The following is a 20,633-nucleotide window of genomic DNA, read 5'->3' on the forward strand; positions in this document are numbered from 1 at the left end:
AGGAGGACGACGCTGTCTGATGAGGAGTCCAAGTCTAGCGGTGCCCAGCCCCTGGGATCTGACGACCGTTGTGTGAGCGCTATCCTCCCCAAGGTGAGCTGCCGCTGGATGCATTGCTGGTGCTGCGGACATGCAGGAATACATGCGGCACTCAGCCCTGTGCCGACTCTCCGGGACCCTACAAAGTGCCTTGAAAATTGGGATTTTATGTGACACTGAAACAAAGTAGCAAATATTTGGTACGTGTAAAGGAAATGATCCAGGATTTTATAAATATTTTACAAATCTAAATCTGGACATTTTGTGTCCAGCCCCTGAGCCAATACTTAGTAGGACCACCTATCTCTGCAGTCACTGCTGCAGTCTTTTGGGGTCTGTCTCTACAGTTTTGCACGTCTACAGGTGACATTTGGCCCCTTCTTCTTTGCACACTCGCTCTCGCTCAGTGAGAGTGGATGGAGACATCTGTGATCAATAATTTTCACGTCCTGTCACAGATTCTCTGGGATTTCGGTCTGGATGGTGACTGGGGCCGTTCACAAAGAATGCGCACTGATCTACACCCTGCACTGTAGCTCTGGCAGGATGTTTAGAGTTGTTGTCCTGTTGGAAGGTGAACCTACTCTGCAATCTCAAGTCTTCTTCAGCCTCTATCAGGTTTTCTTTCAGGTTTTCCCTTTATTTAGTTCCATTATCCATAGTCACATCACCTCTAACCATCTTCCCTGCCACTGCTGAAGAAAAGCCCGCCCACAGAATAATGGTACCACCACGTGTGACGGTGGGAATGGTGTTTTCAAGGTGCTGTCCAGTGTTAGTTTTCTGTGACACTTGGTGCTTTTGGTCTCACCTGACCGGAGCCCTTTCTTCCACATACTTGCTGGGTCCTCTACATAATTTTTTGCAAAGTGCAAATGGGACTTGTTATTGCTTTCAAAACTGGCTTCTTCTTGCCACTCTTCCATAAAGGAATCCAAACAACCCTGAGGATCGAGAAAAAAAGGGAACACCGCCGCGCACGATCTAATTGCAGTAGGAGCTAGGGGTAAATTGTGCACGCTTATATCATTGCAGTCATCTTGTCAAAGGCGAAAATGAAGAATTGAAAGGGGAACGGTGTGCAGCTCGGCCGACTGGGCTCACGGAAAAGGCCCTCAGACATCCGTGGTAAAACAGTAGATGGCACGGAGAATCCCAGTATGGAGCCGGCGCTCCCTATGGACATTCTCATAGATGTTCTATAGAAATATCTGCTTTATTGAGGTAATAACAAATTACAGGACTCCTACACCCTGGAGTCTTCATCAGGTCATTAAAAAATAAATAAGACCTGAAGAAGACACCAGGGTGTAGGAGTCCAAACACTTTGTCCTGTCATTTTTTATTACCTCAGTAAAGCAGATATTTCTATATAACATCGATGAGAATCTCTATACTGGGATTTTCCTTCCATAAAGGCCGGATTTTATAAATGTGGACTGATTATCCCACCAGAGCTGTGGATCTGCGGCTCCTCCAGTGACCATGGGCGTCTCTGGTGCTTCCCTCATTAGTTCTCCTGGCTTGGGCTCTCGGGTTAGGTGGACGGCCACGTCTTTTATGTTTGCAGGTGTGCCATACACCTTCCATTTTTGGATGACGGATTGCACAGTGCTCTGTGAGATGTTTTAGTGCTTGGGTTATTTCTTTATAACCTAACCCTGCTTTCTTCTTGTCCACAAGTTTATCCCTGACCTGTCTGGTGGGCTCCTTTTGTTTTTCATGATGCTGTTTGATCCCTAATATTCTCACGCAAACCTCCGAAATCTTCACAGAACATATGTACTTATACTGAGGAGGAATCGCACACCGGTCAACTCGGTGTGCCAATCATGTGATTTCTGGAGACGATTGGTGACTCAGGATTGTATTTAGGGGCATCAGACTACAGGGGGCTGAGTAATAATGCACCTCACAATTTTCAAATTTATGTTTTGGAAATACTTAGAAAACCTTGTATCATTTCCTTTACAATTCACAAATACTTGCTACTGTGTGTTGGTGTCACATAAAATCCCAATAAAATACATTTAAAGTGAACCTGTCAGTAAACTACAGGCATTGTCATGTTGCTCCTGTTATACTGACTAAAATAATGCCTGGTGTGAAGAAATCCGTCTTGTGGTTCTTGTGTAATAAGTATTAGAAGTGTTCAGTAAATAATATGCTGGTGCTCTGGGGCGGGACTGTGGGCGGAGTCTTATGTTCCTGCTCTAAGCCAGAGAAACTAAGGAAAGACCTGCCCACAGTCCTGCTCACAACACTCAGGAAGGTCAGACTCCGCCTACAGTCCGTCCCAGGAGCACAGTCTGTCTCTCCCTCTGTCTGTGATGAGGAACATGTCTGTGCTTCAGAGCGTCCTGTGGGCGGGGCTGTGGGCGGCCTGTGGGCGGGACTGTGAGCAGGTCTTTCCTTGGTTTCTCTGGCTTAGAGCAGTAAGATAAGACTCCGCCCACAATCCCGCCCCAGAGCACAAACAGTCGGTCTCTCCCTCTGTCTCTATGATGAAGAACATTTTTGTGTTTCGAGGTGCGGCTGCGGGAGGGGCTGTGGGTGGGGTTGTGAGCAGGGCTGCGGGTGGGGATGTGGGGGGCCTGTGGCAGGGCTGCGGGTGGGGATGTGGGGGGCCTGTGGCAGGGCTGCGGGAGGGGCTGTGGGTGGGGTTGTGAGCAGGGCTGTGGGTGGGGCCTGTGGCAGGGCTGCGGGTGGGGCTGTGGGGGGCCTGTAGCAGGGCTGCAGGTGGGGCTGTGAGCAGGGCTGTGGGTGGGCCTGTGGCAGGGCTGCGGGTGGGGCTGTGGGCGGCCTGTCAACAGGGGTGGGGCTGTAAGCAGGGCTGCGGGTGGGGCTGTGGGCAGCCTGTAGCAGGGCTGCGGGTGGCCTATCGGAAGGGCTGCGGGTCAGGCTGTGGGCGGCCTGTGGGTGGGGCTGTGGGCGGTCTATGGGAAGGGCTTTGGGTGGCCTGTGAGCAGGGCTGTGAGTGGGGTTGTGGGTGGCCTATGGGAAGGGCTGCGGTTGGCCTACGGGAAGGGCTGTGGGCGGCCTGTTAGCAGGGCTGTGAGTGGGGTTGTGCGTGGCCTATGTGAAGGGCTGCGGGTGGGGCTGTGGGTGGCCTGTGAGCAGGGGTGGGGCTGCTGTGGGTGGCCTACGGGAAGGGCTGTGGGTGGCCTGTTAGCAGGGCAGTGAGTGGGGCTGTGGGCAGAGCTGCGGGTGAGTGGGGTTGTGGGTGGCCTAGGGGAAGGGCTGTGGGCGGCCTGTGAGCAGGGGTGGGTCTGTGGGCGGCTTGTGAGCAGGGGTTGGTCTGTGGGCGGCCTATGGGTGGGGCTGTGGGCGGCTTGTGAGCAGGGGTGGGTCTGTGGGCGGCCTATGGGTGGGGCTGTGGGTGGCCTGTGAGCAGGGCTGGGGGAAGGGCTGTGGGCGGCCTACAGGAAGGGCTGTGGGTGGCCTGTTAGCAGGGCAGTGAGTGGGGCTGTGGGCAGAGCTGCGGGTGGGGATGCGGTCGGCCTGTGGGCGGGTCTTTCGGCTGGGCTGTGAGTGGGGTTGTGGGTGGCCTATGGGAAGGGCTGTTGGCGGCTTGTGAGCAGGGGTGGGTCTGTGGGTGGCCTATGGGTGGGGCTGTGGGTGGCCTGTGAGCAGGGCTGCGGGAAGGGCTGTGGGTGGCCTACGGGAAGGGCTGTGGGCGGCGTACAGGAAGGGCTGTGGGCGGCCTGTTAGCAGGGCAGTGAGTGGGGCTGTGAGCAGGGCTGCGGGTGGGGACACGGTCGGCCTGAGGGTGGGGCTGTCGGCAGGTCTTTCCTTGGTTTCTCTGACCTAGGGTACCAAGATAAGACTCTGTCCACTGTCCCTCCCCGGAGCGCGGGCATCTCATTAACTGAAAACTAGCACAGATTACACAAGAACCACCCCAGGTATCATGTTAATCAGTATAACAGGGGCAACATGACAATGCCTGTAGTTTACGGAGCAAAATACTGCTGACAGGTTCACTTTAAATTTGTGGTTGTAATGCGGGAAAATATAGAAAAATTCACTGGGAATAAAAACTTTTTCAAGGCACTGTTTACAATAATAATAATAATAATAAAAAAAAAACTGTATATAAAAAGTCTACACACCCTTGATGAAACTCCCGCTATTTGCCATGTACACATCCTACCAAGAAGAATCATTTGGGAACTATTTTCCCCCTTGTAGTCGGCAATAACTTGGGTTCAGGCCTGGGTCTGGGATCGGCTGTTCCTGAACCTCCATCTTCTGGAGGATCCGGTCTTTTGGTGATTTAGAGGTCACTTTGGGTCATGTCGCTGAGAAGTGAAATTCCTCCTCGTCTTCAGCTTTTTAGCAGAGGGCCGGGGGTTCTGATGTAACGTTGACTGATACTTGGCTTGTTACGAAGTCCCTCCACCTTGACCTCACACGTTCCCGCGTGCGTTTGGTAGATGTGATGGAGGTTTTGGTAGCCGAGCCTGGATGTTTTATAGGTAAGAGAAGGCTCGATCTTCTCCCTGATCCTACAAGCCGGACATATGAGGAATACGGGAGATTGTGGTCTCAGGCAGAACACAACCAGGACCACCAGAAACTCGTGCAGCTCCTCTAGTGTTGCTGTCGCCCTCTTGCACCAATTTTAGAGGGATGAACAGTTCAGGTAATGTCACTGATGAGACATGTCAGCCCCTTCCTCATGACGTCTTCGGTGTCCATGGTAGTGCTAATGCAATGACATTATTGTAGTTTTGCTATTTATTTTTTTTCCTTCCAAATGATGTCAGCTTGTTTCTCAATGATTGTACAGATTATGGCAACATTAAAGGGGAAAAGTTCTGAAATGATTCTTCTTGGCAGGATTATGTTACATGACAAAAACTTGGGCTATAAAGAAAGGCGTGTAGACTTTTTCTGCCCACTGTACATACACCTCCAGTCCTTCCCATTGGCACGAGGCTCATCCTCCACACTGGATAAATCCACAGGTTTTGAAAATGTAGTTTCCATTGTTGGGTAATTTTCAGATCCATGTCGTCTCCTCCCGGTGGCCGATATCTACTTCTCATGCAGCCGCATGAGAAATACATGCATCCGCACACTCTGATCCCAAGAGTCTCGCAAATGTGACCCCAGCCTTAAGCGCAATATCTGTTTTATTTTAAAAAAAAATTGAAAAAAAATGGCATGGGCTCCCGTGCAGTTTTCTGCACCAGAGAGGGAAAGCCAGCGACTGGGGGCAGCTGTTTATAGCCTAGGAAGGGGTTAATACATGTGGATCTTCCCAGGCTGTGAATATCAGTCTGCAGCTGTATATTTAGCCTTTACTGTGGGCTGATATTAATAGCCTAGGAAGGAGCCATGGATATTGCCTCCCCGGCTACAAACACCAGCTCTCAGCCACCCAAAAATGGCGCATCTTTATTAATATTGCTAATTCTTGCGACGCCCTCGATCTCCTGTCAAATAAAAAAATAAACCAACAGTATACTCCCTGTTCCGACGTAGTCCTAAATAACGAGTGTCCCACGACGATCCCCCTATAGAGCTGTCACATCAGGAGATGTGACCGCGCTACAGGGCCTCCAGTGACACATTGACAGGAGACAATGGCTCCTGCAGTGTTATCACTGAGGGTTCACTGGAGTTCATACTCTCTCACTTTACGGCACTGCTGCGTGAGAATTTTCCCACCCAGCGGTGCCACAAGTGACAGCTTGAACTCCAGTGACCTCTGACAGCGGAGTGATTTACTGCTGGAGGATTCCTGCCGTCATTGTATCACCGGAGGCCCCTGGAGAACCGTCAAATCTGCCGATGTGACAGCTCTACACGGGAGATTGTCCCAGGACACTCGTTATTAAATGGATTACATTGGAACAGGGAGTATATTGTTGTTTTATTTTTATTTTTTTTGCAGGTGATCAAGGGTGTTGGGGATTAGCTGTTTGTTGAGTCTATACTGTGTGTTTTTTTTTTTTTTTTTACACTTGAACACAGTAGTCCCGGATGATGGGACTACTACTACTACTGCCCCATCATCGGCTAGCTGTTACTGTAGCAGGCATAGCTGGATGGGACTAGTAGTCCCATCGGACGATGCCTGCCTACATACAGACCCGCACACACACACACACACACACAGATGCACACAGACACAGCCTCGCACATCTTCTCTGCTCACACACAGTCTCTGCCCACACACTCCTCCTCCTCCCGAACTGCAGCGTTTCTCACAGGCAACTCCGCAGCAAAATTTCAGATCTTTTTAAACCTGCGGTTTTGCTTAGGATTTGCCTTGACTCAATGGAAGTCAATGGGTGCAGAAACGCTGCAGATTCGCAAAAAGAATTGACATGCTGCGGAAAATAAAATGGTGCGAATCCACACGTATTTTTCCGCAATATGTGCACACATTAACTAGCATTGGCGGTGCATTACACTGCAGATTTGATGCAATTCCGTGCTTTCAAAACCGCTGCGGAAACGCATCAAAATCCGCAACTTGTGCACATAGCCTTAAGGCAACAGTGCAGAACTACAGCAGGGGGCGACATCGGACCCCGGTAATGTGGTAGTTTGTTATGGGGACACTGGGAGGACATTTTCACATCCAAAGTCCGTCACACAGCGTCAGAGGAGGAGCGGTAGGAGGAGAGCGCCGTCCATTGTTGAAGTTCTGCCGTATGAATAGCATGCAGGGCTGCAGTGATGGCGGACAGGAAGAGGTGTTACCATCAGCATGCTGCAATCCTGCGGGGGTAACTGTGTGCAGTGATCGGGCACACTCTGGGCCCGGCGTGACCTCTCTAGCTCCACTGCCACTCTAGGACATGCTGCTGATTCTTTCTCTTTTTCAGGTGGATTTAATACCTGCACCCAACCAAAGTGATGCCCTGATGCTGCAGGAGGTCGGTGCTACACAGGTGGAGACTGGGCAGAAACCAAAGGACAAACCGCCAGATAGTGCAGAACCAGAGGCTGCCGGCATCATCTCCCCTTCTAAAGCTTGTAATAATCTGTCCCTGCCCAAGGGTAAAGCGGTCACAAAAGCGACGGAGAATCTGATCCATGCTGCTCCAAACAGGCACCGTAAGAAGGGCGAACCTGCGAGGCCAGCGGCACAAGACAAAGCTGCAGGACTCGAGGCCCCCGCTGCCCGGCCAGCCGACGTGGACTCTCTTCTGACTCCCGGAATACAGATGTCCGGCCCGGCGGTGGATGCGTCACACGCTGTCGTTTCCTCAGCGTTTCCCTTTACTATGAGCAGAATCTGCTTCCCCACCACTCAGGTCCCCAATGTGCAGAAGCTTCCTCTTTCTTTCCCACCCGGTGCCGTTTTGACGCCGAGCCAACCCCTAGTGTACATTCCACCCCCCAACTGTGGACAGCCCCTCAGTGTGACGACCTTGCCCACCACATTTGGGGTGACATCGACTCTGACCCTTCCTATTATGCCCCATCATGCCTTGACAGAGCAATGTCTTCTGCGGGCTCCTTCTGAGCTGCAGTCGCACACGTTCACTCCACCTCTGGGAAGACCGCTGACAACAGACACTAAAGTGGTCTCTGCAGAGATGACTAAGCCAGCGAGCATGGCCGCTTCTTCTGCTTCCCTCACTAACAGCAATATGACCCCTGCTGTGGCCGGGCCGCCCGTCTGCACTGATGCATCAGCTCTACAGACTCTGTCTGCACACCCCACCATCCCCGTCGTCAGCGTCGCCCTCGCCTCCTACTCCAGAACTCCTAACCTAGAACCACAGAATGATTCCTCCTTGTCATCATCAGTCTCCCCATTAAAGTCTCCTCCGCAGTTAGAAAGGGAGATGCTGTCTCCCCAGGACTCGTATGAAATGCCTTTGGATCTGTCCTCGAAGTCTCACCGTCATAAACATGTTCCACCCAACCAACGTAAGACGCCACCGATGCCAGTGTTAACCCCAGTGCACACCAGTGGGAAAGCCTCACTGTCCACCGTTCTGTCCCGGGCTGATTCGAGCACTGTGAGTCCGGCCACAGTCAGCTTCACCAGCAGCAGTGTTGTTAGCCAGAACCTACGGGGAGTTCCTCCACTCGTTGTGTTCCCAGACTTTTTAAGAAATGGAGATCAGCTGTCACCACAGATCGTTGGAACGTCTGGACCTTGGATGAAGGGTTCTGCCGCTCTCATTAGTGCTATACCTGGCACTTATGTTGGGGTGGCCAACCCGGTGCCGGCCTCGCTGCTGCTGAACAAAGACTCTAGCTTGAGCCTCAGCTCGGACTCACGAAATTTGGCAAAGCAGGAGCAAATATCCATAATAGACCAGGGAGAGCCAAAGATCTCAGGGTCATGTGGCAAGAAAACTAGCCAGCCGGGCGTAGATGGCCAGCAGCCCACAGATAAGCGGCATCATGGACGTCCTACAACGGTGAACTCTCTGTGTTCTTCTAAGGATTGGACGTTACCTGGGCAAGGGACCGTGCACCCCAAGTGTCCCTTAAATGGGAAGCCCAGCAATTCTCAGGTTCTGCCCATTAGTTGGTCTCCGTACCATCAGACGTCGGTGCTGTCCATCGGCATACCTGCCTCAGGCACACTGCATACAAACCAAGGCTCTCACCAGAGACTGCCCGTAGGGGAGTTCACTCTGTTTTCCAGCATTCTTCCAGCAGAATCCAAGGTGATGCCTCAGAAAAGTGCAGGAGATTCTACACTAAGTTCTCAGCAAACGCCTGCGATGCCGCCAGCAGCGGCCCACGAGCACGACCCGCTAGCTAATGCAAAGACTTGTGAGTCTGTTCCTAAGGCTCGAAACACTCACCCAAACAAAACATTGCTTGCACCAAAACCTGCCACAGGAAATACTGCGTTGTACCTCCAGTCCGGCATTGCTGACACCGCGGATGGCAGTGCAGACGGTAAGCAGACGTCTGACGGAAGCGCCTCCTTGCACCCGCCGCCCCACAAGTCAACCTGCAAAGACGACAAGGTCCGGCCACCTAAGCTCAGCTGCAATCGAAAGACACTTGGGGACACAAAGCCAAAAAACAAAGTTTTGGCCTCCTACATGACTAACAACCCCCTGGCCATGGCTCAGAGAAATGACAGTGGTCTATGCCTGCCTTTATTAAGTCAGGAGGTCAACAAAAACGACGCCAAGAGCGATATATCACCAGATCAGCCAGTCCATCGCAAGCGTGGCCTCAAAAAAGCACATGCTCCCCGGGACAGCCAGCATTGTGTGCAGGAGGTCGACCTGAGCAAAGTCAAGATCGAGAGGGTGGACGATGATGAGAACTTCGGCTGCCTTCCATCCTTTAGCAGTCCATCATGGTCGCCTGTGGAAATGCCACCAATCACCAAAGTCAAGTCTAAGGTTAAGAAAGAGCCGGGTGTACGAGGTCGCTCAAAGCGCTTAGAAGAGGTCACACCAACCAAACCAGTGGCTCAGAAGGCCCTGTGTAAGGGCAAAGGCGAAGACGTGGACAGAAGCTTGCCGCCATCGCACAAGAGAAAGGTGAGCGACACTGGTGATGGACATGTATAAATTGCCATTCTTGCACGAATATGTTCTCGCTCCATAAATGGTTGACTGTAGAGGGGGCCTGGGTCTGATGGGCAGCCGACAGTGGCGGTCCCCTGACAGCTGTATACAGAGGAGCCGCCGCCAGGGGTCGACCCCTCGCTGAAAGGGCTAGTGACCTTGTGGATGTAGTGTAGCCGGCAAAGTGGCAACTGCATGGTCCTAGGAATGGCCTGCGGCCTGATGGGGCCCCATAACCGGCACTGTATGTAGATCCAGGACCATCTGGCCGTTCAGTCCCCCTGTGTCACCGAATCCACAGAAATAAATGTCACCTGAACGGTAGGCTGGAAGGAAAAGAGTGGCGGTAATGTTACTCCTCCCCTAGTGATACGCTGCCTGCCAACCGTCCAATATGGCCGACCCTGCCCCAGGTCATAGGTGGATTCTTCATTCTCGTAATGGCGGCGTGAAGAAGACTAGTCACAATCGGGGAAGTATAGAGATCATGTGGCTGTGGCCTCGTCCAGCGCATAGTGGCCAGAGGGGCATGGGGTGGACCCAAGCCACGGGGTGGACCCAAGCCACAGGGTGGACCCAAGCCACGGGGTGGACCCAAGCCACAGTCCGGCCCTGGGGCTGAGGAGACGTGTCCTGTGGTGAGTCCAGGAGGACGTTACCCCCTGACTGTACTGTACATATAGTGGATGAGGACAGAGAAGCCCCCGGAGGAGGATGTGGGGGGCACATACTTTCTCCATATTAATGTCTATGGATGTAGATGAGGACAGTGAAGCCCCCGGAGGAGGATGTGGGGGGCACATACTGTCTCCATATTAATGTCTATGGATGTAGATGAGGACAGTGAAGCCCCCGGAGGAGGATGTGGGGGGCACATACTGTCTCCATATTAATGTCTATGGATGTAGATGAGGACAGTGAAGCCCCCGGAGGAGGATGTGGGGGGCACATACTTTCTCCATATTAATGTCTATGGATGTAGATGAGGGCAGTGAAGCCCCCGGAGGAGGATGTGGGGGGCACATACTTTCTCCATATTAATGTCTATGGATGTAGATAAGGACAGAGAAACCCCCGGAGGAGGATGTGGGGGGCACATACTTTCTCCATATTAATGTCTATGGATGTAGATAAGGACAGAGAAACCCCCGGAGGAGGATGTGGGGGGCACATACTTTCTCCATATTAATGTCTATGGATGTAGATGAGGACAGAGAAGCCCCCGGAGGAGGATGTGGGGGGCACATACTTTCTCCATATTAATGTCTATGGATGTAGGAGGACAGTGAAGCCCCCGGAGGAGGATGTGGGGGGCAAATACTTTCTCCATATTAATGTCTATGGATGTAGATAAGGACAGAGAAACCCCCGGAGGAGGATGTGGGGGGCACATACTTTCTCCATATTAATGTCTATGGATGTAGATGAGGACAGTGAAGCCCCCGGAGGTGGATGTGGGGGGCACATACTTTCTCCATATTAATGTCTATGGATGTAGATGAGGACAGAGAAGCCCCCGGAGGAGGATGTGGGGGGCACATACTGTCTCCATATTAATGTCTATGGATGTAGATGAGGACAGAGAAGCCCCCGGAGGAGGATGTGGGGGGCACATACTGTCTCCATATTAATGTCTATGGATGTAGATGAGGACAGTGAAGCCCCCGGAGGAGGATGTGGGGGGCACATACTGTCTCCATATTAATGTCTATGGATGTAGATGAGGACAGTGAAGCCCCCGGAGGTGGATGTGGGGGGCACATACTTTCCTCCATATTAATGTCTATGGATGTAGATGAGGACAGTGAAGCCCCCGGAGGTGGATGTGGGGGGCACATACTTTCTCCATATTAATGTCTATGGATGTAGAGGAGGACAGAGAAGCCCCCGGAGGAGGATGTGGGGGGCACATACTTTCTCCATATTAATGTCTATGGATGTAGATGAGGACAGAGAAGCCCCCGGAGGAGGATGTGGGGGGCACATACTTTCTCCATATTAATGTCTATGGATGTAGATGAGGACAGTGAAGCCCCCGGAGGAGGATGTGGGGGGCACATACTGTCTCCATATTAATGTCTATGGATGTAGATGAGGACAGTGAAGCCCCCGGAGGAGGATGTGGGGGGCACATACTTTCTCCATATTAATGTCTATGGATGTAGATGAGGACAGAGAAGCCCCCGGAGGAGGATGTGGGGGGCACATACTTTCTCCATATTAATGTCTATGGATGTAGATGAGGACAGAGAAACCCCCGGAGGAGGATGTGGGGGGCACATACTGTCTCCATATTAATGTCTATGGATGTAGATGAGGACAGTGAAGCCCCCGGAGGAGGTTGTGGGGGACACATACTGTCTCCATATTAATGTCTATGGATGTAGATGAGGACAGTGAAGCCCCCGGAGGTGGATGTGGGGGGCACATACTTTCTCCATATTAATGTCTATGGATGTAGATGAGGACAGTGAAGCCCCCGGAGGTGGATGTGGGGGGCACATACTTTCTCCATATTAATGTCTATGGATGTAGATGAGGACAGTGAAGCCCCCGGAGGAGGTTGTGGGGGGCACATACTTTCTCCATATTAATGTCTATGGATGTAGATGAGGACAGAGAAGCCCCCGGAGGTGGATGTGGGGGGCACATACTTTCTCCATATTAATGTCTATGGATGTAGATGAGGACAGAGAAGCCCCCGGAGGAGGATGTGGGGGCACTTACTTTCTCCATATTAATGTCTATGGATGTAGATGAGGTCAGTGAAGCCCCCGGAGAAGGATGTGGGGGGCACATACTGTCTCCATATTAATGTCTATGGATGTAGATGAGGACAGTGAAGCCCCCGGAGGAGGTTGTGGGGGGCACATACTGTCTCCATATTAATGTCTATGGATGTAGATGAGGACAGTGAAGCCCCCGGAGGAGGATGTGGGGGGCACATACTTTCTCCATATTAATGTCTATGGATGTAGAGGAGGACAGAGAAGCCCCCGGAGGTGGATGTGGGGGGCACATACTGTCTCCATATTAATGTCTATGGATGTAGATGAGGACCGTGAAGCCCCCGGAGGTGGATGTGGGGGGCACATACTGTCTCCATATTAATGTCTATGGATGTAGATGAGGACCGTGAAGCCCCCGGAGGTGGATGTGGGGGGCACATACTTTCTCCATATTAATGTCTATGGATGTAGATGAGGACAGTGAAGCCCCCGGAGGAGGATGTGGGGGGCACATACTTTCTCCATATTAATGTCTATGGATGTAGATGAGGACAGTGAAGCCCCCGGAGGAGGATGTGGGGGGCACATACTTTCTCCATATTAATGTCTATGGATGTAGATGAGGACAGAGAAGCCCCCGGAGGTGGATGTGGGGGGCACATACTTTCTCCATATTAATGTCTATGGATGTAGATGAGGACAGTGAAGCCCCCGGAGGAGGATGTGGGGGGCACATACTTTCTCCATATTAATGTCTATGGATGTAGATGAGGACAGTGAAGCCCCCGGAGGTGGATGTGGGGGGCACATACTTTCTCCATATTAATGTCTATGGATGTAGATGAGGACAGAGAAGCCCCCGGAGGTGGATGTGGGGGGCACATACTTTCTCCATATTAATGTCTATGGATGTAGATGAGGACAGTGAAGCCCCCGGAGGAGGATGTGGGGGGCACTTACTTTCTCCATATTAATGTCTATGGATGTAGATGAGGTCAGTGAAGCCCCCGGAGGTGGATGTGGGGGGCACATACTGTCTCCATATTAATGTCTGTGGATGTAGATGAGGACAGAGAAGCCCCCGGAGGAGGATGTGGGGGGCACATACTGTCTCCATATTAATGTCTATGGATGTAGATGAGGTCAGTGAAGCCCCCGGAGGAGGATGTGGGGGGCACATACTGTCTCCATATTAATGTCTATGGGTGTAGATGAGGACAGAGAAGCCCCCGGAGGAGGATGTGGGGGGCACATACTTTCTCAATATTAATGTCTATGGATGTAGATGAGGACAGTGAAGCCCCCGGAGGTGGATGTGGGGGGCACATACTTTCTCCATATTAATGTCTATGGATGTAGATGAGGACAGAGAAGCCCCCGGAGGTGGATGTGGGGGGCACATACTTTCTCCATATTAATGTCTATGGATGTAGATGAGGACAGAGAAGCCCCCGGAGGAGGATGTGGGGGGCACATACTTTCTCCTTATTAATGTCTATGGATGTAGATGAGGACAGAGATGCCCCCGGAGGATGATGTGGGGGGCACATACTTTCTCCATATTAATGTCTATGGATGTAGATGAGGTCAATGAAGCCCCCGGAGGAGGATGTGGGGGGCACTTACTTTCTCCATATTAATGTCTATGGATGTAGATGAGGACAGAGAAGCCCCCGGAGGTGGATGTGGGGGGCACTTACTTTCTCCATATTAATGTCTATGGATGTAGATGAGGTCAGTGAAGCCCCCGGAGGAGGATGTGGGGGGCACTTACTTTCTCCATATTAATGTCTATGGATGTAGATGAGGACAGTGAAGCCCCCGGAGGAGGATGTGGGGGGCACATACTTTCTCCATATTAATGTCTATGGATGTAGATGAGGACAGTGAAGCCCCCGGAGGTGGATGTGGGGGGCACATACTGTCTCCATATTAATGTCTATGGATGTAGATGAGGACAGAGAAGCCCCCGGAGGAGGATGTGGGGGGCACATACTGTCTCCATATTAATGTCTATGGATGTAGATGAGGACAGTGAAGCCCCCGGAGGTGGATGTGGGGGGCACATAATTTCTCCATATTAATGTCTATGGATGTAGATGAGGACAGTGAAGCCCCCGGAGGAGGATGTGGGGGGCACATACTGTCTCCATATTAATGTCTATGGGTGTAGATGAGGACAGAGAAGCCCCCGGAGGTGGATGTGGGGGGCACATACTGTCTCCATATTAATGTCTATGGGTGTAGATGAGGACAGAGAAGCCCCCGGAGGTGGATGTGGGGGGCACATACTGTCTCCATATTAATATCTATGGATGTAGATGAGGACAGTGAAGCCCCCGGAGGAGGATGTGAGGGGCACATACTGTCTCCATATTAATGTCTATAGATGTAGATGAGGACAGAGAAGCCCCCGGAGGAGGATGTGGGGGGCACATACTTTCTCCATATTAATGTCTATGGATGTAGATGAGGACAGTGAAGCCCCCGGAGGAGGATGTGGGGGGCACATACTTTCTCCATATTAATGTCTATGGATGTAGATGAGGACAGTGAAGCCCCCGGAGGAGGATGTGGGGGGCACATACTTTCTCCATATTAATGTCTATAGATGTAGATGAGGACAGTGAAGCCCCCGGAGGAGTATGTGGGGGGCACATACTTTCTCCATATTAATGTCTATGGATGTAGATGAGGACAGAGAAGCCCCCGGAGGAGGATGTGGGGGGCACATACTGTCTCCATATTAATGTCTATGGGTGTAGATGAGGACAGAGAAGCCCCCGGAGGTGGATGTGGGGGGCACATACTGTCTCCATATTAATGTCTATGGATGTAGATGAGGACAGAGAAGCCCCCGGAGGAGGATGTGGGGGGCACATACTTTCTCCATATTAATGTCTATGGATGTAGATGAGGACAGTGAAGCCCCCGGAGGTGGATGTGGGGGGCACATACTTTCTCCATATTAATGTCTATGGATGTAGATGAGGACAGTGAAGCCCCCGGAGGAGGATGTGGGGGGCACATACTGTCTCCATATTAATGTCTATGGATGTAGATGAGGACAGTGAAGCCCCCGGAGGAGGATGTGGGGGGCACATACTTTCTCCATATTAATGTCTATGGATGTAGATGAGGACAGTGAAGCCCCCGGAGGAGGATGTGGGGGGCACATACTTTCTCCATATTAATGTCTATGGATGTAGATGAGGACAGTGAAGCCCCCGGAGGAGGATGTGGGGGGCACATACTTTCTCCATATTAATGTCTATGGATGTAGATGAGGACAGTGAAGCCCCCGGAGGTGGATGTGGGGGGCACATACTGTCTCCATATTAATGTCTATGGATGTAGATGAGGACAGTGAAGCCCCCGGAGGTGGATGTGGGGGGCACATACTGTCTCCATATTAATGTCTATGGATGTAGATGAGGACAGTGAAGCCCCCGGAGGAGGATGTGGGGGGCACATACTTTCTCCATATTAATGTCTATGGATGTAGATGAGGACAGTGAAGCCCCCGGAGGAGGATGTGGGGGGCACATACTTTCTCCATATTAATGTCTATGGATGTAGATGAGGACAGTGAAGCCCCCGGAGGAGGATGTGGGGGGCACATACTGTCTCCATATTAATGTCTATGGATGTAGATGAGGACAGTGAAGCCCCCGGAGGAGGATGTGGGGGGCACATACTTTCTCCATATTAATGTCTATGGATGTAGATGAGGACAGAGAAGCCCCCGGAGGAGGATGTGGGGGGCACATACTGTCTCCATATTAATGTCTATGGATGTAGATGAGGACAGAGAAGCCCCCGGAGGAGGATGTGGGGGGCACATACTTTCTCCATATTAATGTCTATGGATGTAGATGAGGACAGTGAAGCCCCCGGAGGAGGATGTGGGGGGCACATACTGTCTCCATATTAATGTCTATGGATGTAGATGAGGACAGAGAAGCCCCCGGAGGAGGATGTGGGGGGCACATACTTTCTCCATATTAATGTCTATGGATGTAGATGAGGACAGTGAAGCCCCCGGAGGAGGATGTGGGGGGCACATACTGTCTCCATATTAATGTCTATGGATGTAGATGAGGACAGTGAAGCCCCCGGAGGAGGATGTGGGGGGCACATACTTTCTCCATATTAATGTCTATGGATGTAGATGAGGACAGTGAAGCCCCCGGAGGAGGATGTGGGGGGCACATACTGTCTCCATATTAATGTCTATGGATGTAGATGAGGACAGAGAAGCCCCCGGAGGAGGATGTGGGGGGCACATACTTTCTCCATATTAATGTCTATGGATGTAGATGAGGACAGTGAAGCCCCCGGAGGAGGATGTGGGGGGCACATACTGTCTCCATATTAATGTCTATGGATGTAGATGAGGACAGTGAAGCCCCCGGAGGATGATGTGGGGGGCACATACTTTGTACATATTAATGTCTATGGATGTAGATGAGGACAGAGAAGCCCCCGGAGGAGGATGTGGGGGGCACATACTGTCTCCATATTAATGTCTATGGATGTAGATGAGGGCAGTGAAGCCCCCGGAGGAGGATGTGGGGGGCACATACTGTCTCCATATTAATGTCTATGGATGTAGATGAGGGCAGTGAAGCCCCCGGAGGAGGATGTGGGGGGCACATACTGTCTCCATATTAATGTCTATGGATGTAGATGAGGACAGTGAAGCCCCCGGAGGAGGATGTGGGGGGCACATACTTTCTCCATATTAATGTCTATGGATGTAGATGAGGACAGTGAAGCCCCCGGAGGAGGATGTTTGGGGCACATACTTTCTCCATATTAATGTCTATGGATGTAGATGAGGACAGTGAAGCCCCCGGAGGTGGATGTGGGGGGCACATAATTTCTCCATATTAATGTCTATGGATGTATATGAGGACAGTGAAGCCCCCGGAGGTGGATGTGGGGGGCACATAATTTCTCCATATTAATGTCTATGGATGTAGATGAGGACAGTGAAGCCCCCGGAGGAGGATGTGGGGGGCACATACTTTCTACATATTAATGTCTATGGATGTAGATGAGGACAGTGAAGCCCCCGGAGGAGGATGTGGGGGGCACATACTGTCTCCATATTAATGTCTATGGATGTAGATGAGGACAGTGAAGCCCCCGGAGGAGGATGTGGGGGGCACATACTGTCTCCATATTAATGTCTATGGATGTAGATGAGGACAGTGAAGCCCCCGGAGGAGGATGTGGGGGGCACATACTGTCTCCATATTAATGTCTATGGGTGTAGATGAGGACAGAGAAGCCCCCGGAGGTGGATGTGGGGGGCACATACTGTCTCCATATTAATGTCTATGGATGTAGATGAGGGCAGTGAAGCCCCCGGAGGTGGATGTGGGGGGCACATACTTTCTCCATATTAATGTCTATGGATGTAGATGAGGACAGAGAAGCCCCCGGAGGAGGATGTGGGGGGCACATACTTTCTCCATATTAATGTCTATGGATGTAGATGAGGACAGAGAAGCCCCCGGAGGAGGATGTGGGGGGCACATACTTTCTCCATATTAATGTCTACGGATGTAGATGAGGACAGTGAAGCCCCCGGAGGTGGATGTGGGGGGCACATACTGTCTCCATATTAATGTCTATGGATGTAGATGAGGACAGAGAAGCCCCCGGAGGAGGATGTGGGGGGCACATACTTTCTCCATATTAATGTCTATGGATGTAGATGAGGACAGTGAAGCCCCCGGAGGTGGATGTGGGGGGCACATACTTTCTCCATATTAATGTCTATGGATGTAGATGAGGACAGTGAAGCCCCCGGAGGAGGATGTGGGGGGCACATACTGTCTCCATATTAATGTCTATGGATGTAGATGAGGACAGTGAAGCCCCCGGAGGTGGATGTGGGGGGCACATACTTTCTCCATATTAATGTCTATGGATGTAGATGAGGACAGTGAAGCCCCCGGAGGAGGATGTGGGGGGCACATACTTTCTCCATATTAATGTCTATGGATGTAGATGAGGACAGAGAAGCCCCCGGAGGAGGATGTGGGGGGCACATACTGTCTCCATATTAATGTCTATGGATGTAGATGAGGGCAGTGAAGCCCCCGGAGGTGGATGTGGGGGGCACATACTTTCTCCATATTAATGTCTATGGATGTAGATGAGGACAGAGAAGCCCCCGGAGGAGGATGTGGGGGGCACATACTGTCTCCATATTAATGTCTATGGATGTAGATGAGGACAGTGAAGCCCCCGGAGGTGGATGTGGGGGGCACATACTTTCTCCATATTAATGTCTATGGATGTAGATGAGGACAGAGAAGCCCCCGGAGGAGGATGTGGGGGGCACATACTTTCTCCATATTAATGTCTATGGATGTAGATGAGGGCAGTGAAGCCCCCGGAGGAGGATGTGGGGGGCACATACTGTCTCCATATTAATGTCTATGGATGTAGATGAGGACAGTGAAGCCCCCGGAGGAGGATGTGGGGGGCACATACTTTCTCCATATTAATGTCTATGGATGTAGATGAGGGCAGTGAAGCCCCCGGAGGAGGATGTGGGGGGCACATACTGTCTCCATATTAATGTCTATGGATGTAGATGAGGACAGTGAAGTCCCCGGAGGTGGATGTGGGGGGCACATACTTTCTCCATATTAATGTCTATGGATGTAGATGAGGACAGTGAAGCCCCCGGAGGTGGATGTGGGGGGCACATACTTTCTCCATATTAATGTCTATGGATGTAGATGAGGACAGAGAAGCCCCCGGAGGTGGATGTGGGGGGCACATACTTTCTCCATATTAATGTCTATGGATGTAGATGAGGACAGTGAAGCCCCCGGAGGAGGATGTGGGGGGCACATACTGTCTCCATATTAATGTCTATGGATGTAGATGAGGACAGAGAAGCCCCCGGAGGTGGATGTGGGGGGCACATACTTTCTCCATATTAATGTCTATGGATGTAGATGAGGACAGAGAAGCCCCCGGAGGAGGATGTGGGGGGCACATACTGTCTCCATATTAATGTCTATGGATGTAGATGAGGACAGTGAAGCCCCCGGAGGAGGATGTGGGGGGCACATACTTTCTCCATATTAATGTCTATGGATGTAGATGAGGACAGTGAAGCCCCCGGAGGAGGATGTGGGGGGTACATACTTTCTCCATATTAATGTCTATGGATGTAGATGAGGACAGTGAAGCCCCCGGAGGAGGATGTGGGGGGCACATACTGTCTCCATATTAATGTCTATGGATGTAGATGAGGACAGAGAAGCCCCCGGAGGAGGATGTGGGGGGCACATACTGTCTCCATATTAATGTCTATGGATGTAGATGAGGACAGAGAAGCCCCCGGAGGAGGATGTGGGGGGCACATACTTTCTCCATATTAATGTCTATGGATGTAGATGAGGACAGTGAAGCCCCCGGAGGAGGATATGGGGGGCACATACTTTCTCCATATTAATGTCTATGGATGTAGATGAGGACAGTGAAGCCCCCGGAGGAGGATGTGGGGGGGCACATACTGTCTCCATATTAATGTCTATGGATGTAGATGAGGACAGAGAAGCCCCCGGAGGTGGATGTGGGGGGCACATACTTTCTCCATATTAATGTCTATGGATGTAGATGAGGACAGTGAAGCCCCCGGAGGAGGATATGGGGGGCACATACTTTCTCCATATTAATGTCTATGGATGTAGATGAGGACAGTGAAGCCCCCGGAGGAGGATGTGGGGGGGCACATACTGTCTCCATATTAATGTCTATGGATGTAGATGAGGACAGTGAAGCCCCCGGAGGTGGATGTGGGGGGCACATACTTTCTCCATATTAATGTCTATGGATGTAGATGAGGACAGTGAAGCCCCCGGAGGAGGATGTGGGGGGGCACATACTGTCTCCATATTAATGTCTATGGATGTAGATGAGGACAGAGAAGCCCCCAGAGGAGGATGTGGGGGGCACATACTGTCTCCATATTAATGTCTATGGATGTAGATGAGGACAGAGAAGCCCCCGGAGGTGGATGTGGGGGGCACATACTGTCTCCATATTAATGTCTATGGATGTAGATGAGGACAGTGAAGCCCCCGGAGGTGGATGTGGGGGGCACATACTGTCTCCATATTAATGTCTATGGATGTAGATGAGGACAGTGAAGCCCCCGGAGGTGGATGTGGGGGGCACATACTTTCTCCATATTAATGTCTATGGATGTAGATGAGGACAGAGAAGCCCCCGGAGGAGGATGTGGGGGGCACATACTGTCTCCATATTAATGTCTATGGATGTAGATGAGGACAGTGAAGCCCCCGGAGGTGGATGTGGG

The 20,633-nt window shown here is 51.4% G+C and overlaps 1 protein-coding gene across 1 annotated transcript in view; it reads left to right on the forward strand.

The window, feature by feature from the left end:
• BCORL1 (BCL6 corepressor like 1) overlaps positions 1-20,633 on the forward strand; it is a 191,251-nt gene that overhangs the window by 25,911 nt on the left and 144,707 nt on the right. Inside the window, exons 3-4 of the mRNA XM_069746077.1 lie at positions 3-93; positions 6,882-9,524. Of these exons, the coding sequence (XP_069602178.1) occupies positions 3-93; positions 6,882-9,524 (2,734 nt within the window). The remainder of the gene's footprint in view (positions 1-2; positions 94-6,881; positions 9,525-20,633) is intronic.

The sequence above is a fragment of the Ranitomeya imitator genome, chromosome 2 (genome assembly GCF_032444005.1).
Source record: "Ranitomeya imitator isolate aRanImi1 chromosome 2, aRanImi1.pri, whole genome shotgun sequence".
In the NCBI taxonomy this organism is placed as follows: Eukaryota; Metazoa; Chordata; class Amphibia; order Anura; family Dendrobatidae; genus Ranitomeya; species Ranitomeya imitator.